The 22,589-nt window shown below is 37.9% G+C and overlaps 1 protein-coding gene across 1 annotated transcript; it reads left to right on the forward strand.

The window, feature by feature from the left end:
* Positions 1–12,671: 12,671 nt before the first annotated feature.
* On the forward strand, positions 12,672–13,364 carry LOC127791587 (secreted RxLR effector protein 161-like). Its single transcript, XM_052321570.1, has one exon. The coding sequence runs from the start codon at positions 12,672–12,674 to the stop codon at positions 13,362–13,364; it is 693 nt and encodes a 230-aa protein (XP_052177530.1).
* Positions 13,365–22,589: the final 9,225 nt, after the last annotated feature.

Consider the following 22,589-nt stretch of genomic DNA (forward strand, 5'->3'; position numbering starts at 1 on the left):
TCTTTTCTGTCGTCTGCTCAACAATTTTAGGACCTAACAAAGCCTTATCACCAATTTCTTGCCAACATATTGGTGATCGACATGGTCGCCCATATAAAGCTACAATGACATTCCAATACTTGAATGGAAACTATTATTGTCGATAAATTCTACCAAAGGTAGATGGCTCATCCCAACTACCTTGGAAATCCAAAACATAAGCTCTCAACATGTCCTCGAGAGTCCTGATAGTCCTCTCTGATTGACCATCTATCTTCTGATGAAACTCCGTACTAAACTTCAACTGAGATCCTAGTGTATCATGCAAAGTTCCCCAAAAATGAAGTAAAACGAGGATCTCAATCTGAACAATACTGGGTGGAACACCATGCAATTTCATGATCTGCTCAATATAAATCCTGACAAATCTATTCAAAGGATAAGTCTTCTTGATAGGTAGAAAATAAGCTGATTTAGTCAAACGATCCACAATCACCCATATAACATCATAGCCTCTCCTCGTCCTAGGTAAACCCATCACAAAATCCATAGCAACATTATCACATTTCCACTCCAGAATAGGTAATGGAAGTAATAAAACTACGAGTTTCTGATGTTCCACTTTAACTTGCTAGCATACTGAATACTGTGAAACATATTTGGCTACATCTTTTTTCATACCACTCCACCAATACTGTTGATAGCATGCATATTTATGCTATATTTTGGCATTTCACCTCAGTCTTATTACGCCATTTGAAGTAATTTTTGCTGATCTTTCATTGTTTCTATTTTATTATACTTCAAATCGTCCTTACACTATTTTCTATCTTACTTCTATGGATCCAAGCTTGCTTAGCTTTAGGGAATATTGGATGGGCTAGAGAAGCAGCTGGAAAAGACTTGAAGTGGCTCATTTCGGACTTCATGAGGGTAGGCCGGCCTTGGGCAATTGTGGGACTCATCTAAAGGAGCTTAGGCTCACTTTCAAGGAGCAGATTTGGGCTGCTCAATTTTGCTGTTTTGGGCTCACTTATCCCTCTTTTGTTTCTTCTCTTTTCTGTTGGGCTAGGCCCAACCCTAGCCTTCCTAGCTCCTCCTTTCTTAGCCATGTATTTAAGGCCTCTTAGCACTTATTTCCAAGGGGATTGGAGAGGAGAAAAAGAGAGGAAATTCTGGCCGTTTTCTTATTGTTAGCATTTTTTTGTTTTCTTCATTTTGTCTCCATTTTGTCTTCCTTGCTGTAATGAAAGGCTAGAGCTATTGTAACTGGTTGTGTATCTTGAACCCGTGTGGAATCTGAGTCCCGAATGAGCTGCAAAAACCTGGTTTATTTGTTTTAATCTTATTCATTTCCATTTGGTTTAGTTTGAGCAGATTTTCGAATGCATGGAGTTCATGGCAGGTTTGTGTGAATTTGCATGGATTCATTTTCTGTTAAATGCTTAAGAGAACAGAGTGTTGTAACCGGTTGGTATAACATCTCGGAAATGAATATAATGTGCTTGAATGGTTGTTCTTGCATAGCTCCGGATGGGTTGAATAGAGAGTGAATGGTTGCATTTTGTTTATAAGAGATTTCTGTATTCATTTTGTTGTTCCAATCATTCTAATCCTTGGACGGTTGTTGGGGATGCTTTAAGTTTGATATCCGGAGATTAAAACATCTAACAAGCCAAGATTTATAGGTTGGACGAGGAAGATTTCACAGAGGGGACAAATACACAGCTAGTTGCATTTCATTTACTAATTTCCATTTCATTTCTGTTTTGTTACTTAGTTTTCTGTCAAAACCCCCCCCTAAACAAACTGTTGTTTATATTGGTTCTCCTTGTTGGTAGAAGAAAGTGAGGCTCCTTGTGAGAGACGACCTAGGGTGCACTTTGCTGCAAACTAGAGAAGAGATACATAAATATCTAATTCTGGAGTGGTTCGACAGCCGGCCAACTGTAGCTTTAGGTTGTGGTACATTTTCCCAACACCTAGATGAATAGTATAAAGACTCTTGTGCGCTTCATTCAAAATTTCTTGCTTAAGAATTCCATCATCGGGTATACAAATATGTTCTTGAAATAAGAGTATACCATCACTCCGTAGAGTATATCCCAAAAGAGAAAATTTCTCAATGTCTATTAGAATCTGTGCCAACTTCTCATCTTTTGATTGTTGGTCCTTGATTAAATTAAATAACTCGAGTTGCACCCTCATATAAGCGCAACTCATCACTATACTATCCTTTGGGGCTAAAATAGATAGAGCACTCAATTGCTCCAATAACTTCCATTCTTGAACCATCATCGTAGCCATAAAAGCTCCTCACCGACTCAAGGCATCGGCTACTACATTAGCCTTTCCTGAATAGTATAAAATCTCACAATCGAAGTCCTTAAATAACTCAACCCAACGTCTTTACCTTATGTTCAATTCTTTATAGGATAAGAGATAATGTAAACTCTTATGATCTGTATAAATCTCGACCTTCTCACCATATAAATAGTGTCACCATATCTTCAATGCAAATACTACCACTGCTAACTCCAAATATGAGTAGGGTAATTCACATCATCTTTTTTCAATTGTCTGGAAGCATAAGCACTAACTGGACTCTCTTGCATCAATACGCATCCCAATCCTAAATGGGAGGCACCACTATAAATTGAATATTTCTCTCAATTTCTTGGTATGGCTAAGACTGGTGTAGTAGTCAACTTTTGCTTCAATTCTTGGAAGGCTTGTTCACACGCATCATTCCATTCAAACTTCTCTCATTTTCTTGTTAACTTAGTCATAGGGGAAGATAAATGAGCAAACCCCTCAATAAATCACCTATAATAACCTGTTAGTCCCAGAAAACTATGTATCTTTGTCACTGTCGTTAGCCTTGACCAATCCATAACTGCTTTAGTCTTGTTTGGATCCATTGAAATACCGTCTCCAGACACCACATGGCCTAGAAATCCAATTTGAGTAACCCAAAACTCACACTTGCTGAACTTTGCGTACAGTTTCTCTTCCCTGAGCCTCTGTAATATCGAAGTAAGATGCTCTATATGCTCCTCCACATTAAGTGAGTAAATTAGAATATCATCTATGAAAACAATGATGAAGCGATCTAGGTACTCATGCAGAACTCAGTTCATTAAATCCATAAAAATAGCTGGGGCATTTGTCAATCCAAATGGCATCACCAAAAACTCGTAGTGTCCATAACGTGTCCTGAATGAGGTCTTTTGGATATCATCATCTCTAACTCGCACCTGATGATATCCATATCTCAAATCTATCTTTGACAATACGTTAGCTCCTCGCAACTAATCAAAAAAGTCATCCACTCGAGCTAAAGGATAATTATTCTTCACTATCACCAAGTTCAATTGGCGATAATCAATACATAATCTCGAAGATCCATCTTTCTTCCACACGAATAATATTAGTGTGCCTCACGGGGATGAACTGGGTCGAATAAAACCCTTCTCTATTAATTCCTCTAACTAGGCCTTCAAGTCCTTTAATTTGTTGGGTGTCATTCGATATGGAGCCTCAGAAATAGGCTATGTAGCAAGTAATAACTCAATAGTAAGCTCTGCTCCTCTCCGAGGAGGTAATCCTGGTAGCTCATCAGGAAAAACATCTGGGAAATCACGTACTATTGACACCTCAGACAATCTCTCTTCCTATGCCCCTCTTAGCCATACTGGTAATATATATTTTTCTCGTCTAAGCACAATCCTCTATGCTTTCTCCCACACTGATTACATTGTGGATTACTCACTGCAGTATTTCCTAGTCCAGCAGTCCACTTTCTCTTCTTATTATTGGATGAACCTTAAGATGTACTTGCTCCCTTCTTGGCTGCTTATGTCGCTCTCCACTCGTGGCGATCTCGCTTATAATACCCTAGAGTTTTGAACTCAAAAATGATGTAATACCTGAGATTGTTAGGTTCTAATACTTGAGGGAATAGGTCCTTTCAAGGGATTGTAGAAGCCTTGAGACAAAGATTCAGTTTCTAAACCAGTGGCAAAATCGTAAATACTGAAGTTCGAGTAAAAGTGTAATTTATCCATTTTCTAAGGACAAAAAATTGCAATTAAAAATGGCTCGGGGACCAAGTTGCAAGGGTCTAAATGCAGTTACATGAAAAGTTCGGGCCAAAGCGTCATTTCTTAATACCTTAAAATATCTCTTCAAAATATCTTGGACTTCAAACTCAAATTAAATGGAGCTTTGGATTCCAAACTCTATTAAATTCAATTATGAGACAAGTGGCACATTTGGGTTAGATGCACATGGGAGAAATGATAACACGACACGTGGCGCGACAGTATTTGCCAAAATTTCATATAAATATAAGGCTTTGGGGGGGGGGATTGTTTGGGCACCAAGAAAGGAAGAAAAGGAAGAGATTTTGGAGAGGGTAAATGCTACAAAAATAGAGGGAAGGTTTTGCCAAAATCGAGAGAGAAAATTGGAGAAGAAATGAGGCTCGTTGGAATGTTCATGTTTCTACCATAAAGCATGCCAAATGTCAATGAAAATGCAAGGTAAGTCTGATTTCTTTCCATAATCTGGTAGACGGGTGAAATATGAGCATGTAGGAAAAAATGGGGGTCAAATCAGAGTTAAAACGAGAAAGTTATGGCAAAAATACCAAAAGGAGGCGGAGCTGGCCGATTCTTAAGGGCGACGCGTGTAACTCACGTGCTGGCAAGGGGCTGCGCGTGTGGGCACATCAGCCACCTTTTGGTGGAGCATGAGGGTGCGTACGACCTCTGTTTGACCTGAAATTTTCACCATTCTCATATTTTAAGTATCTACAATCCTATGTAAAAATATTTGAGGTTTGGTTAATTGGAATGCGTGATTTCTGTAGAAATAACCCCTAATGCTCAAAATCATGCTGTGAACAGTGCTATCAAAGGGTAAACCTTCAAGGTGAGTGTTTCTTGCATACTTTTTCTATATCCCAGTCATTTTGGCTTCATTGGGTGAGGGTGTTGGCTTGCATATCATGCCTTTGTGGCTTACATGTCATATTTTCCCTTGGTTATGCATATTCCTTCTACTTTTTCATATATCATGTTTATGTTGGTGACTGTGGCTAGTTGTTGGGACATCATGGAAGATCTCATGCTCTTATGATGAGCCAGGGGTGACTATGATAACCGCGAGGGTGATTGCAACACCCTGGCATTGCTACCACAAGGGTGGATTTCATAATAGCATTATTACATTTGCACGCACATACCTTCCCTTTTCTGATTCACTCACTTAGATGTAATATCTAACTTGGGTTGATGCCCTTGGAACGTTCCACATTCTAGGTATATCAGAAATATCAGGTGTTTCAGGTTCCAGTTCAAAGCGTGAGCAAGGAGGTGGAGCTTCGCCAGCTTTGGGTTTTTGATTTATTATGTACTTGTGTAATTGTATAACAATGATGTATTGTGGTAGTAGCTAGGGTACTCAAGTTTGTAATAAGTATAAGGGTGCCCTACAGTTGTACTACAGTGACAAATTGTGTCTTTTGGAGTATTGAGAGTCTTATACACTTCTTGTACTTGTAAAGAAAAATCTAGTGGAAACCCCTTAATCTAGCTTTGGTTAAGCTTTCAGGTTCGATCCAATGCTTCTGTTGGTAAGGGTTTCCATAATGCCCGTAGGTGATGTCTTCTTATATTTCAAGTTATTGCGTACTTGGAAAAGTAGGGCGTTACATCGCTTGATAGTATATGCCCGCTGGATTGTAGCATAATCATCGCTTAAAACTCCTCCAAAAGCATGATGGATATCTACATGCAATCGTCTCTAAAATTTAGAGGCTTTCTTTGCTTTAGTAGACACCAACTCTAGGGTATAACAAGACAAGGCTGTAAACTTTGCCTCATACTAGGCCACTGTCTTAGTACCTTGCACCAACTCGATAAAGTCGTAGACCTTCTGCTCCTTGACCCATGCTAGACAATAAGCGTCATTGAACACTTGCTGGAACTCGACCTATGTGGGTTCTCGATTCCCAAACCTCTAGCAGGTAGTCTCCCACCATCTCTCAACATCGCCTCTGAACATGAATGTGCTAAGTCACACCCGTCGGTCGTCTGCACAACCAATAGATCAAAGATGCTTCTCTATTGATAGCATCCAATTCTTTGTCGCGGCTGCATCTATGCCTCCATGGAACGCTGGTCGTCCGAAGGCCATAAAATCTTTTAGTAATTGACTTCCTGTATTTGTCTCCTCAACTGGAACTGTTAGAGTGACTGGCGGATCGCCTATATTGTTAGAGTTATGCCCCACAAGCCAATTATATTTACATGTAATTGATCATATTTTTTCATTGTGACTCTTTATCTTCAATCAATTATTATTGTAAGGCATTATGTTTTATTTGTCATTGATGGTTGACTTTATTATTTCCACTCTTGACAAAGTCCATAGATCAAACAGGCTCATGGAATATGGTCGTGCATAGAGATGACGATCATGAAACATATTCCTTATAAGCCTTGATCTTAAATGTTCCTAGTCATAGAGTTATTAGGATTGGACACTAATAACTCGGATAGACTAGCATATATGATGCATGCTCAATTAGGAGAATGTCTTGTTTCATAGACATTGGTGTGTGGACACTAGTGCATATATGTGGGTGCTTATTATAAGAATAAGTACACTGAACTGACCCGCTACAGAATTCCTAATGGTAATTGTTGATTGTCGAATTGGAATTTCTGTGTTGCAGTAGTGCAGATTGGTCCTTAGACTTGAGACATCATGGTAGTCTTATATTTGACTGGTTACGCTTTGGTTCTTTTTTGGATTCCAATGGAGTCATTAACAAATTATCACTGGGCGTAACCTTATCACATATGAAGGCTTGTGAATGTCGAAATAGGATTCATCACTTATCGACAAGATGAGAAGATGTCCTATGTATTCCGATGATTTCATGACTAAGGAAATCCTTGGCCAAGGTGAGATGGAAATCAAAAGGTGTTTTGATTTCATCGAACAAGTCATAAATCTGGAATGGATACATAGTTATTGAATGACTAGGGTTTCGTCATAAAACCATACCCTAAATTCAATCGGGACATAGTTGATGAAAGGATTTTACTGTACGGTAATTGCAATCGAAAAGGTCCGTGTTTTTCATCGTTGGCTAGGCGTTCATGGCATGTTGCTAGACGTTAACCATGATATGTAGGGTTTTAGAATTAATACGATTAATTCTAAAACTATTAATTAAAGAGTTTAATTAAGAAGCCCATGAGATGAGTTAATTATGAAGCCAATAAGTTTAATTAAAAGAGTTTAATTATTCTAAGGAGTTAGGCCTTCATATAGCCCAATAGAATTGGCCCTACATCTAGCCCAATGGTGGACCTAAGGGGTCACACACTTGGGTCGAGTCCATTCCACAAATTAAAAGAGAGATACGGCCCAATATGATTATGGGCCAGACCTAAATCGTTTAGGGTTTTTCCAAAGGCATAATTAGGGTTTTAACTCTATAAATAGGCCACTTAAGAAGCTGGAAAGAAGAAGAAAAATTCGGATCTCTCATTGGAGGCGCCTAGGGTTACTAGCATTACTCAAGGCGTTCGTGGAAACGGCCGATCGTGTGGACCGACTTGGAGGAGTTCGTGTTTGCGGCTCTACGGATCTATTACGGCAGAATCACATCTTCACGGTTGCCCGATTCCTAACAGTGGTATCAGAGCCAGGTTATCTCGAACCTTTGGTAATTTCGTTAGATATATTCTGATTTTATCATCGTTTTCTGGCAGTGTAATCGTTGTGAAATCTGTCATTACTTTTGATAAATCGGAATAGCAGTAACGAATCAGTTTTGATTATCGATTCTGCCATGTTTAAATGATGTATTTATGTATCGAAAAGCATCCTAAGATGGTAGATTAAAAGGCTTAGTAATCAGTTTTTAATGTGTTACGAAACTGATATACATGAACGGTTTGAATCTGCCATTCATTGCTGTTTTCGGTGATGCATCTAATCAGCTTATTTTCGAGAGTTAAAAAGAAGGATCTGTAATCGATTTGCAATAAGATTAAAACCGATTCAGAAGATGGGGTCGTGTTATAGAACAGTATGTTCGAAAAGAATCGGTTTTATATGATCAAACCGAGATTAGTATTGATGTGATATCAGATTCAAAGAATCGGTTTGAATCTGCCATTATAATCTGTTTTGATATGATCGATTCGAGACTATCATCTGATCGAATAGAAGCATCCTGATGTGTTCTAAATCGAACAGTAATAATGATATGATTAGTGTTTAAACGAACAGCAATCTTGATGCGATCAGTATTTGCTTATCGTTTAAATATGATTAGTATATGTTCGAACAGTTTGCAGTGTGTGTTAAGTTTATGATATGATCAAAACCAAACACTAAGTAGTTTCTGATATGATCTTAAACGAACAGCATTGTGATGATATACATATTGATGGTAAGGGTTTATGATATGATATAATCAGTGCAACAATCATCGCTGTATGTTTCTGTTCTGTAAAAATTTTTGTCCGGGGGCGTTGCCCCCGAGCCCCCAGCGGGGGCGCTGCCCCCGAACCCCCGTATAGGGTGGAACATAATCTGTTGTGTGCATAAGATATGCAAAAGCTGAAAAACTGTTTTGTTTAGATGTCCTTTTAACTTGTATTCAATTGCTATCTTCATTGCTTGAGATGGTTTTATTAATTTTAAGATACATGCTTATAACATTTTGATATCATTGTGTATTAGATGCATGCTTATGATGTATTGATTATGCAATGTGTTAAATGCATGTAATATGATATATATGATAGATTAAAACCCCTCGCTTAAAATTGTTTTAAGAATGAATTTTAAGTCATGAATGGGGAAATCAAAAGAGTTTAATTTCTCCATAGCCTTCCATCATTGGCATATAATATTAGGTTTTAAATGTTTAATATGTATCGCCAATATCATTTGGGGCATACTAAGTATGGCAATCTATATTATATGTTACACATGTTGATGTACATTAGGTGATAAAGTAGAAATACTATCGTCAATATTATTTGGGGGTATCTCTATTTATCACACTTGTGATTGATGATGGTTTGACTTAACATGTTTTGCATAAGAGCTTCAATAGTATTTGAGTTTATGCAAATATGAGGCAAAATAGTTTTGAGGGTTACATGAGATGTAATTGGTAAGAGTTGCCTACCTTTTAAAATTACTATAAGAGCTTCGATATTATTCGAGTTTATGGTAATTCTAATTGGGTCTCAAGCCCACTAGAAAGCCTATGTATTTAAGCTTTCCAAATCTTATTTTGAGGGTGCTAAGATTTGATTAAAATAGTGGGAGTATCACTTATGACACAAAAGTCCTTAATCATATGTGAATGTAATTGATTGAATGTTTAAATGTATGATCATGTTTATATTTGCAGATTTGTGAAATCAAAAATGGCCAAGAATCCACTTGCAGGTTTGCTAGACATTAACAAGTTGACAGGTCCCAATTATCTGGATTGGCTTAGGAATCTCAAAATTGTTTTGGATTCCGAAAAAATAACATATGTTATGGATAAGGCCCCACCTGAAAAAGTTTCAGAGGCGTCCACGCCAGAGGAACTTACCACTTGGCAGAAGTGGAAAGATGATGATCTTCAGGCTCGTTGCTATATGATGGCATCGATGTCAAATGAGCTGCAAAAGCAGCATGAGAAAATGGAGCATGCAGCAGAGATTCATTTGCACCTACAAGAGTTGTATGGTGAGCAGACTAGACATGTGAGATATCAGATCTCAAAAGAGCTTTTCAGGGCCCGTATGACGGATACTGAATCTGTCAATACTCATGTATTGAAGATGATAAGCCTGATTGAAAAGCTTGAGTCTTTGAGTGTTGTCATGGATAATGATCTATATGTAGATCTTATTTTACAATCTCTTCCTGATTCATTTGATCATTTTGTCATGAACTTCAATATGCATAAGCTTGAAACTACTCTTCCTGAGTTGCTTAACATGTTGAAGACTGCTGAAATGACAATGAAGAAGGATAAACCTGTCATGCTCATTGGTTCCTCACATTCCTCTAAACCAAAGAAGAATTGGTCAAAGCAAGGAAAGGAGAAGAGTTCTCAAAAGGGGAAGACAAAGCCAAAGGGTGGAGTTAAGAAAGCAAAGCCAAGTCAATCAGAGAAAGGAAATTGCTTCCATTGTGGAAAGCTTGGGCACTGGAAAAGGAATTGTAAGACTTATCTTGCAGAACTGAAACAGAAACGTTCTGATTCAGGTATGTACTTTGTTGAAATTAACCTTTCAGTTAATGATACTTCTTGGGTATTAGATACCGGATGTGGTAGTCATATTTGCAATGATTTGCAGTTGATGACAACAAGCAGGAGGCTAAATAAAGATGAGGCTTCTCTACGGCTTGGGAATGGAGCAAGAGTTGCTGCTATAGCCATAGGGACAGTTTATTTAGTTTTAGAATCTGGAATAAAGTTAGTTTTGAATGATTGTTTTTATGTGCCAGACATTATTAAGAACATTATTTCTGTTCCTGTTTTGGACAAGGAAGGTTTTAATTTTTCAATAGCAAATGGAGTTTGTTCTATTTTCAAAAATGGTTTTTTATATGGTACTGGTGCATTATCAAATAATTTGTATTCTGTTCAAACTAAAGATTCCATGATTTGTCTACAACAAAGTAACAAAAGAAAGGCTGATGATCAAAATTATGCTTACATGTGGCATTTGAGATTAGGTCATATTTCCAAAGACAGGATAAATGAGTTGGTTAAAAATGGGTTATTGAACTTGTTTGACTTACAGTCACTTCCAACTTGTGAATCGTGTCTTAAAGGAAAGATGACGAAATCTCCATTTGTTAGACAAGTGGAGCGTGCATCTAACCTATTGGATTTGATCCATTCAGATGTCTGTGGGCCACTAAATGTTAGTGCAAGAGGTGGTTTTTCATACTTCATTACTTTCACCGATGATTTCTCACGGTATGGCTATGTATACCTTATGAAGCACAAGTCAGAAGCCTTTGAAAAGTTCAAAGAATTCAAGAATGAAGTAGAAAAACAAACAGGAAAAAGTATTAAGGTCCTTCGATCTGATCGAGGGGGGGAATACTTGAGTACTGCATTCATTGATCATCTTAAAGAGAATGGGATTCTCTCCCAGTGGACTCCACCAGGAACACCACAACTCAATGGAGTTTCTGAACGTAGGAATCGAACCCTATTAGATATGGTGAGATCCATGATGAGTTTCGCTGATCTTCCTTTATCCTTTTGGGGCTATGCTCTTGAGACGGCTGCCCATTTACTGAATAGAGTCCCCTCTAAATCAGTGCCTAAGACACCATATGAGATGTGGTTTGGTAAGACACCCAGTTACAAATATTTAAGAATATGGGGATGTCCTACCTATGTTAAGAAAACAGTGGGAGATAAGTTGGATACTAGATCCACTAAGTGTAAGTTTGTGGGATATCCAAAAGAATCAATTGGATATTATTTCTATCATCCCCTTGAACAAAAGGTGTTTGTTTCAAGGAATGCCACTTTTCTAGAAAAAGAATTCCTATTAGATGGGAATAATGGCAATATGATAGATCTTGAAGAAATTCAAGAATCACAAACTACTATCCCATAGGTGGAAGCAGAAAACAACTTTGAACCTCAAAGTACACAATCTCCTCGTAGATCCCAAAGGATCACGAGACCTCCTGATAGGTATGGTTTCTTAGTTGAAGGTAATGAAGATAACCTTCTATTGGATGAGGATCCAAGAACCTACAAGGAGGCGATATCTGATATCGACTCGGGAAATTGGAAAGAAGCTATGAAATCTGAAATGGATTCCATGTACTCTAACAAAGTATGGACTTTGGTGGATCCTCCTGAAGGTATTGTACCTATTGGCTGTAAATGGATCTACAAGCGAAAGCTTGGAGTTGATGGAAAAGTAGAGACTTATAAAGCTCGTTTGGTGGCAAAGGGTTACACTCAAACTCAAGGTATTGATTTTGAAGAAACCTTTTCACCAGTTGCGATGCTTAAATCCATTCGAATTTTACTTGCCATAGCCACATATTATGACTATGAGATATGGCAAATGGATGTGAAAACAGCCTTCCTTAATGGTGACATTAAGGAGGATATTTATATGGTACAGCCAGAGGGATTCATATCCAATGGAAATGAGCAGAAAGTCTGCAAGCTTCAAAGGTCCATTTATGGACTAAAACAAGCTTCCCGGAGTTGGAACATTCGTTTTGATGAGACAATCAAATTGTTTGATTTCATCAGAAACTTGGATGAACCATGTGTGTATAAGAAGGTTAGTGGGAGTGCAGTCACTTTTCTGGTGCTCTATGTTGATGACATACTACTCATTGGGAATGATGTAGGTATGTTACAAGCAACAAAAGCCTGGTTATCTACTAATTTCTCCATGAAAGATTTGGGCGAAGCATCTTACATTTTGGGGATTAAGATCTATAGAGATAGATCAAAAAGGATGCTTGGATTGTCCCAATCAATGTATATAGATAAAATGTTAAAAAGGTTTAACATGGAAGGATCTAAAAGAGGATTTCTTCCAATGCGCCATGGGATTTCTCTCTCCAAGTCTATGTCTCCAAAGACTCCAGAGGAGAGGAAAAGAATGGCATCTATACCCTATGCTTCTGCCATAGGTAGCATAATGTATGCTATGCTATGCACTAGACCTGATGTTGCACATGCTTTGAGTGTCACAAGCAGATATCAGTCTAATCCAGGTGAGGAGCATTGGATAGCTGTGAAAGGAGTTCTTAAGTACTTGAGAAGGACAAAAGACACTTTCATGGTATATGGAGGAGGTGAACTGAAATTGGAATGCTTTACGGATTCAAGTTTTCAGTCTGATGTAGATGACTCAAAATCAGTGTCTGGTTATGTATTCACCCTTAATGGTGGAGCAGTTTGTTGGAAGAGTTCCAAACAAGAAACTACTGCAGATTCTACCACTGAGGCTGAATATATTGCAGCATCTGATGCTGCAAAGGAAGCAGTTTGGATGAGAAATTTTATCTCAGCATTGGGAGTGGTTCCTACTATTGTTGATCCAGTTCTAGTTTACTGTGATAACAATGGTGCAATTGCTCAAGCAAAGGAACCAAGGTCCCATCAAAGATCCAAACACATATTGCGGAGATTTCATTTAATCCGTGAGATAATTGGCCGTGGTGACATCAAAATGGAGAAGGTTGCATCAGCGGAGAATGTAGCAGATCCCCTTACGAAACCATTGTCACAACAAGTTTTTGAACGTCATCTTGAGAAGATGGGCTTAAGATACATGGGAAATTGGCTTTAGGGCAAGTGGGAGATTGTTAGAGTTATGCCCCACAAGCCAATTATATTTACATGTAATTGATCATATTTTTCCATTGTGACTCTTTATCTTCAATCAATTATTATTGTAAGGCATTATGTTTTATTTGTCATTGATGGTTGACTTTATTATTTCCACTCTTGACAAAGTCCATAGATCAAACAGGCTCATGGAATATGGTCGTGCATAGAGATGACGATCATGAAACATATTCCTTATAAGCCTTGATCTTAAATGTTCCTAGTCATAGAGTTATTAGGATTGGACACTAATAACTCGGATAGACTAGCATATATGATGCATGCTCAATTAGGAGAATGTCTTGTTTCATAGACATTGGTGTGTGGACACTAGTGCATATATGTGGGTGCTTATTATAAGAATAAGTACACTGAACTGACCCGCTACAGAATTCCTAATGGTAATTGTTGATTGTCGAATTGGAATTTCTGTGTTGCAGTAGTGCAGATTGGTCCTTAGACTTGAGACATCATGGTAGTCTTATATTTGACTGGTTACGCTTTGGTTCTTTTTTGGATTCCAATGGAGTCATTAACAAATTATCACTGGGCGTAACCTTATCACATATGAAGGCTTGTGAATGTCGAAATAGGATTCATCACTTATCGACAAGATGAGAAGATGTCCTATGTATTCCGATGATTTCATGACTAAGGAAATCCTTGGCCAAGGTGAGATGGAAATCAAAAGGTGTTTTGATTTCATCGAACAAGTCATAAATCTGGAATGGATACATAGTTATTGAATGACTAGGGTTTCGTCATAAAACCATACCCTAAATTCAATCGGGACATAGTTGATGAAAGGATTTTACTGTACGGTAATTGCAATCGAAAAGGTCCGTGTTTTTCATCGTTGGCTAGGCGTTCATGGCATGTTGCTAGACGTTAACCATGATATGTAGGGTTTTAGAATTAATACGATTAATTCTAAAACTATTAATTAAAGAGTTTAATTAAGAAGCCCATGAGATGAGTTAATTATGAAGCCAATAAGTTTAATTAAAAGAGTTTAATTATTCTAAGGAGTTAGGCCTTCATATAGCCCAATAGAATTGGCCCTACATCTAGCCCAATGGTGGACCTAAGGGGTCACACACTTGGGTCGAGTCCATTCCACAAATTAAAAGAGAGATACGGCCCAATATGATTATGGGCCAGACCTAAATCGTTTAGGGTTTTTCCAAAGGCATAATTAGGGTTTTAACTCTATAAATAGGCCACTTAAGAAGCTGGAAAGAAGAAGAAAAATTCGGATCTCTCATTGGAGGCGCCTAGGGTTACTAGCATTACTCAAGGCGTTCGTGGAAACGGCCGATCGTGTGGACCGACTTGGAGGAGTTCGTGTTTGCGGCTCTACGGATCTATTACGGCAGAATCACATCTTCACGGTTGCCCGATTCCTAACATATATTGCCTCCTGCTTCTTGTGGTACTTGTGGTTATCTCACCTGATTAGTAGCCAGGGTATCAACTACCCTCATCAAGCTTGCTAACATACCTCGCATCTTGGTCATCTCCTACTGTAAGTCACTACCAGACTCCCCTGGTGAGCCAGGCATGGATACTAGAACTTCAATTGGAATAAAAGCAGCCTGACTGCGAGTATGGGGTTGTCCACCTCTATTACTCATCTTCCTGCATCACCACTTAAGGTTAGAATACTATTAATTGGGAAAACTTATCTAATTGATGGACACAAGTCCTAATTCTACCCAACATCTTATGAGTGTACTGGAGACTCCACAAAACAGTACTCTGATACCAAAACTATAACACCCCTTTCTCCTAGAACTACCCGAGAAGAGGTGCTACAGGTAAATAAAATAAAACTAACTGATAAATTGAAATCTGATACCATAAATGAATATCTCAATTAACTTAAATAAAAACTCTAAGTCAACATAAACTGAAAACCGTAAACTCTATCTAAGGGACAATCCCTCAACTAAAATATAAAATAAACCTAAATTGATAAAACATCAACTAATCCTAAACACTACTGACCACTGCTGCTAGGCCCCACATTTGGTACTCCCTCGTTAGGACCTGGAATGGTTAAGAATACAAGGTGAGTTACAAAGCTCAGGAAGTATTAAGCTAGAAAGAATAATTGAAGTTGAATCGAAGAATATCAATACTGAAAAACTATTTACTGAACTTGGACTGAGTATAACCTCTATCTATTAGCATTCACAAAATGTAATGCACATAATTATAAACTAAATGTAGGTATGCAACTTTGGTTCATAGGCCTACATAATTGTAATACATACCTAACTGATCTGAATCCTGCAAACATAAAAGCTGTAAGCACATACTGTGGGCAATATGCCCCTAGCCCCCTGGTGGCCACCAAACGGACAACTCATAAACTGAGCTGAAACTGAAACTGGTAGGATAACTATAGTTGAATCAAAGAAATATCGATACTGATAAAGACTTACTGAACTGGTGTTGAGAATAAATACTGATTTAACTTGCTGAGCTTTGTAGCTCACCTTATACTCTTCACCATTCCAGGTCCTAACGGGGGAGTACCAGATGCGGGGCCTAGCAGCAGTGTCCAGTAGTGTGTGTACGTGGAGCCGCTCAAGACAAAAGATGTCTGGGAATTGTTAGTTTTATAGTGTTTATCAGTTTAGGGATTTTCCTTTAGATGTAGTTTATGGTTTTCAGTTTTTGTTAACTCAAAGTTTTATTTCAGTTGATTGAGATATTCATTATGGTATTTGATTTCAGTTTATCAGTTAGTTTATTTTATATTCCCTGTATCACCTCTTCTCGGGCAGTTCTAGGAGAGGGGGTGTTATAGTATTGGTATCAGAGCGGTGTTTTGAGGAATCTCCCGTACACACATAGGATGTTGGGTAAAGTTAGGACTTATGTCCATCAATTAGATAAGTTGGCCCAATTAATAGTATTCTAACCCTAAGTGGTGATGCATAAAGATGAGTAATAGAGGTGGACGACCCCATACTCGCAGTCAGGCTACTTCTATGCAAGACGAGGTTCTAGTGTCCACACTAGGCTCATCAGGAGAGTCTAGTCGCAATCTACGGCATGGAATGGTCGAGATGCGAGGTATGTTAGCAGGATTGATGAGGGTGATAGATACCCTAGTTACTAATTAGGTAAGAGAATAACCAGTTCCCTAAGAAGTAGGAGATAGTAAAGGTGATAAGCCAGCTGCTCCAATAGCTCCAGTTGTGGAGACAGATGTAGGGAGTCATCTATTAAAGGTTTTCATGGCCTTCTGACCATCAACATTCCATAGAGGCCCAGATGCAGTTACGGTTGAGAATTAGATGCTATCGATTGTACATACGATCGCCAAGTGTGACTTAGCACATTCTTATTTAGAGGTTAAGCTGAGAGATGGTGGGAGATTGCCCGCTAGAAGATTGGTAATCAAGAATCCACATGGGTCAAATTTTTGCAAGTATTCAATGATGCTTATTGCCCAGCTGTTGGAAATGTATGCCCTAAAGACACGTTTTGTTTAATTTATGGTAATGATGTTTCTTTTATTCAGTTTATGGCACATATATTATTTGCATTTAAATGTTGGAAAAGTGTCCATGCTATTAAGTAAGTGATTCATGTGATGGGTCGTTCTTGTAACACCCCCTCTCCTAGAACTGCCCGAGAAGAGGTGCTACGGGGAAAATAAAATAAACTAATTGATAATCTGAAATCTGATACCATGACTGAACATCTCAATCAATTGGAATAAAAACTCTTAGTCAATACAAACTGAAATGCATAAACTCTTACTGAGGGACAATCCCTCAACTGAAATATAAAATAAGATCTAATCTAAGAAAACTCTATAGAACTCAACAGACTCCCAGATATCTTTTATCTTGAGCGGCTCCACGTACACACACTACTGAACACTGCTGCTAGGCCCCACATCTGATACTCCCCTGCTAGAACTTGGAGGGGTGAAGAGTACAAGGTGAGCTACAAAAGCTCAGCAAGTAATTGTTGGAAATGTATGCCCTAAAGACACGTTTTGTTTAATTTATGGTAATGATGTTTCTTTTATTCAGTTTATGGCACATATATTATTTGCATTTAATTGTTGGAAAGGTGTCCATGCTATTAAGTAAGTGATTCATGTGATGGGTCGTTCTTCACAGTTAGGCATGAATCATGGGTACTTAATAAGCAAGAAAATATAACTCTTGATCTTTTGATAGAACTGAGCATTCTATCATGATAAGATCATTGTGCAATAGATCCTAATGGAGGATGGCTTGACTTAGCCAGTAAACAGTCCGTTTACTCTAATTGTACAAGCGCATTTGGAATGCGTAGAGTGGACCTGCGATAGAAGCTAATGACAAAGTACTAATTATCATGGAACTAGTCTATCACTGCTACTACGTGGACGAGTACTCTAATACTTGAGTATTAGTTGGTGGTCTAGTGAACCTAGAGCTATATTCTTAGATTCATTGTAGGTGAGGTCTGTCAAAGATCAATATCCTTTTGAGTTGGGAGTATGGTTTCTAATTAGCTAAGACAGACTAATACAAGATAGTTTCTGTGATTCACCCCCTTGTGATTGTCCAAGAATAATCGAATAATCCAGGGCCCTGGAACGTGACTTAAGAGTGTGTGCTTTTGGGTAGCTCCCAGTGATAAGCAAGTACATTCGAGTAGTCACGGATTATTAGACTAGTGATCTAAGGATGGTAGAAGTCATTTAGAAAGGTGTTAGTACACTATTCCTTTCTAAATGATGAGTGTTACGCAGAGGGGTATTTTCGTCATTACACTAGTAGGTCAAAGACATGGCATATGCAAAATTATTCGTGGGGTCAGTGTTACCATATGGTGATAGTTGGAACACTTAGAATGACAAAATATAGCTACTAGGTAGCAGGGATATTTTGGTCATTTTAGTAGCCGTGAATAATTTGTCTTTTGGTCCCCGGGGTAGCTCGATGTAACTCATGTATTTTTTAATACATTTGGCTTGTTGGATGAATCACATTGAGAGAGAATTATTTTATTCAGAATGGTCCATTGGGCTAGAATAAAATAATAGTTCATTAGGGTTTTTAATTAATTAATTGGGCTAACCCAATTAGAAAATTAATTAAAAGATCTTGGCCCATTAGGGTTTGGCCCACTAGGGTTTTAACCCTATGGTTCTCCCTATATATATCTCTCTTTAGTTGTTTTTTCATCTAAGTCATTTTTCATTCTTCTTCACCGAAGAAAGGCCACGAGTTCGAGTCATACTCCGGAAGATCGAAAGGGTGCGTTTGAGTTCTGATGCGACGAAGTCGAAGGCTAGCAGGACAGCCGTCGTCTCCACAACGCGAAGAAGCTCCCATCGCTCCATTCCGTCCGGTAATCCGCCGCAAAAGTAAGTCTCCTAGATTCTTATCAATACGAGGAACGGTTTTGATTTTAAACCGCTTCCGCTGCATGCTTTGTTTCCTCGTTCATGATCCTTCAGTAATAAGCTGGAAAGAATACTGAAGCTGAATCGAAGAATATCGATACTGATAAATAACTGACTAAACTTGTACTGTATAATCACTGTCTGATTGCATTCATAAAAATGTAATGCACATAAACTGTAAACTAAATGCAGGTATGCAACTTTGGCTCATAGGCCCACATAATCTGATAATACATACCTGTCTGATCTGAAACCTGCATACATAAAAACTGTAAGCACATACTGTGGGCAAAGCCCCTAGCCCCCTGGTTGCCACCAGGCGAGCAACTCATAAACTGAGCTGAAACTAAAACTGATGGGATCCCCGTGGACAAGCCGCCTAGCGCGCATAATGCAATGCAATGCAATGCTCACATAAATGCTGGCACACGATATGTAGTGCACCATATAAAGTCATGCTCAATGCTCATACCAAAATGTATGCACATAATCTCACAAAATAATGCTGATCATGTCAAAATAAAATAATGCTGAACATGATATGATCTTCATCTATATATTGGAATACAAAGATTCTATGAATTATGATTTATGGTATGGGTATGATTAACTTGTCATGTTCTGGCTTATGAATTCAATGTTGGAAGGTAGTGAATACATTGATTGAATTAAACTTGAATTAGGACTCACTGGAAGCTAAATTAGATTTCTGGAAAAGTCATCCGGATATCAGAAAGGATATAAGGATAAGAAGAAAGACATCTGGATATGAAGAAGGCTCATCCGGATACACTGACATTCAAAGAAGAAGCTATTCGGATATGCTGGGAAGTATTCGGATATGAACTAGGACATCCGGATATGATTTTGGTCCTCCGGATATCTCACTGATGCATTCAGATATAACGGGGACTATTCGAATGAAAAATTCAACTTTTGAGGGAGGCATCCGGATATCAGGCGAGACATCTGGATATTATCTTGACCTTTTCAGATGTATAAACAAGCCATTCGAATATCATACTTGAAGAACTTTAGATACATCCGGATACGATACAAGGTATCCGGATATTAGAACTTAGAGTAATAGAACTTGCAATCCAAAATGGATAAGGATTAATAGAACTTGCAATCCAAAATGGATAAGGATTAATAGAACTTGCAATCCAAAATGGATAAGGATTACTGGAACTTGCAATCCAAAATGGATGAGGATTAATAGAACTTGCAATCCAAAATGGATAAGGATTACTGGAACTTGCAATCCAAAATGGACGAGGATTAATAGAACTTGCAATCCACAAAGGATAAGGATTTATAGAACTTGCAATCCAAAATGGATAAGGATTACTGGAATTTGCAATCCAAAATGGATGAGGATTAATAGAACTTGCAATCCAAAATGGATTAGGATTACTGGAACTTGCAATCCAAAATGGATAAGGATTACTGGAACTTGCAATCCAAAATGGATGAGGATTAATAGAACTTGCAATCCAAAATGGATTAGGATTAATGGAACTTGCAATCCAAAATGGATAAGGATTAATAGAACTTGCAATCCAAAATGGATTAGGATTACTGGAACTTGCAATCCAAAATGGATAAGGATTAATGGAACTTGCAATCCAAAATGGATAAGGATTACTGGAACTTGCAATCCAAAATGGATGAGGATTAATAGAACTTGCAATCCAAAATGGATTAGGATTACTGGAACTTGCAATCCAAAATGGATAAGGATTAATGGAACTTGCAATCCAAAATGGATAAGGATTAATGAAACTTGCTCATAACTTCACTGTTATACGCATATATATATATACGTCTCTGCTTACTGATATAAAATCTAAGAACTCAATGAAGAACTGGAATAATCTGAAAAACTGATATAAACCTGTAATGGAAGGGATTACAGAAAGAATACTTGCCTGATAGAACTCTCTGATCGAACCCTAGAGCGATCCTGAAGACTCTAGTAAGCCTCTGCTATCTCTTGGCCTTTCTGTTCTTCACATAATGTGAAGAAAAGCTAAGCTATGGGCTCTATATATAGACATAAAGTCCTAGATCCCTTTCCTTTTATAACTTGGAATCCCTCTCCCAATTGAACTTTGAGACTCTCAAAACCTTCTCCTATTGGGACTAGGAGACTCTTAATCCAATTCCATCTCATACATGGATTCTCATTCTTCTTTAAATACATAGTCCCACTTAATTAATAATAATACAAAAATTATTATTAAAACTCTCAAATAATAATAAAACTCCAAAATTACCTTCATGCCCTTGCATTTAATTTCTACAAAATAAATGTCATTTAAATGCTATTTAAATACTATTCTCTCAATTAAGAATCTAAATTGCCACCTTGGCAAATTCCTTTAACTCCAACATTAAAAAGAAATAAATGCTATTCTTTTCCTTTAAAATCTCTAAATTGTCACATTAAATAATTAATTGGCAAAATCTCTTAATCAATGCTTCAATAATTAATTAAATAATTCCTGAATAAATACTGGGCCCTCTAATGGGTCGTTACAGTTCTTCACAGTTAGGAATGAATCATGGGTACTTAATAAGCAAGAAAATATTACTCTTGATCTTTTGATAGAACTGGGCATTCTATCATGATAAGATCATTGTGCAATAGATCCTAATGGAGGATGGCTTGCCTTAGCCAGTAAACAGTCCGTTTACTCTAATTGTACAAGCGCATTCAGAATGCGTAGAGTGGACCTGTGATAGAAGCTAATGACAAAGTACTAATTATCATGGAGCTAGTCTATCACTGCTACTACGTGGACGAGTACTCTAATACTTGAGTATTAGTTGGTGGTCTAGTGAACCTAGAGCTATATTCTTAGATTCACTGTAGGTGAGGTCTATCAAAGATCAATAACCTTTTGAGTTGGGAGTATGGTTTCTAATTAGCTAAGACAGACTAATACAAGATAGTTTCTGTGATTCACCCCCTTGTGATTGTCCAAGAATAATCAAATAATCCAGGGCCCTGGGAACGTGACTTAAGAGTGTGTGCTTCTGGGTAGCTCCCAGTGATAAGCAAGTACATTCGAGTAGTCACGGATTATTGGACTAGTGATCTAAGGATGGTAGAAATCATTTAGAGAGGTGTTAGTACATTATTCCTTTCTAAATGATGGGTGTTACGCAGAGGGGTATTTTCGTCATTACACTAGTAGGTCAAAGACATGGCATATGCAAAATTATTCGTGGGGTCAGTGTTACCATATGGTGATAGTTGGAACACTTAGAATGACAAAATATAGCTACTAGGTCGCAGGGATATTTTGGTCATTTTAGTAGCCGTGAATAATTTGTCTTTTGGTCCCCGGGGTAGCTCGATATAACTCATGTATTATTTAATACATTTGGCTTGTTGGGTGAATTACATTGAGAAAGAATTATTTTATTCAGAATGGTCCATAATTAATTGGGCTAGAATAAAATAATAGTTCATTAGTTTTTAATTAATTAATTGGGCTAACCCAATTAGAAAATTAATTAAATGGACTTGGCCCATTAGGGTTTGGCCCACTAGGGTTTTAACCCTAGGGTTCTCCCTATATATTCTCTCTTTGGTTATTTTTCATCTAGGGTTCTTTTACTCTTCTTCACCGAAAGAGAGGCCACGAGTTCAAGTCATACTTCGGAAGATCGAAAAAGAGCCTTCAAGTTCTGATGCGAAGGAGCCGAAGGATTGTAGGACAGCTGTCGTCTCCACCATGCGAAGAAGCTCCCGCT

The sequence above is a fragment of the Diospyros lotus genome, chromosome 15 (assembly GCF_014633365.1).
Source record: "Diospyros lotus cultivar Yz01 chromosome 15, ASM1463336v1, whole genome shotgun sequence".
In the NCBI taxonomy this organism is placed as follows: domain Eukaryota; kingdom Viridiplantae; phylum Streptophyta; class Magnoliopsida; order Ericales; family Ebenaceae; genus Diospyros; species Diospyros lotus.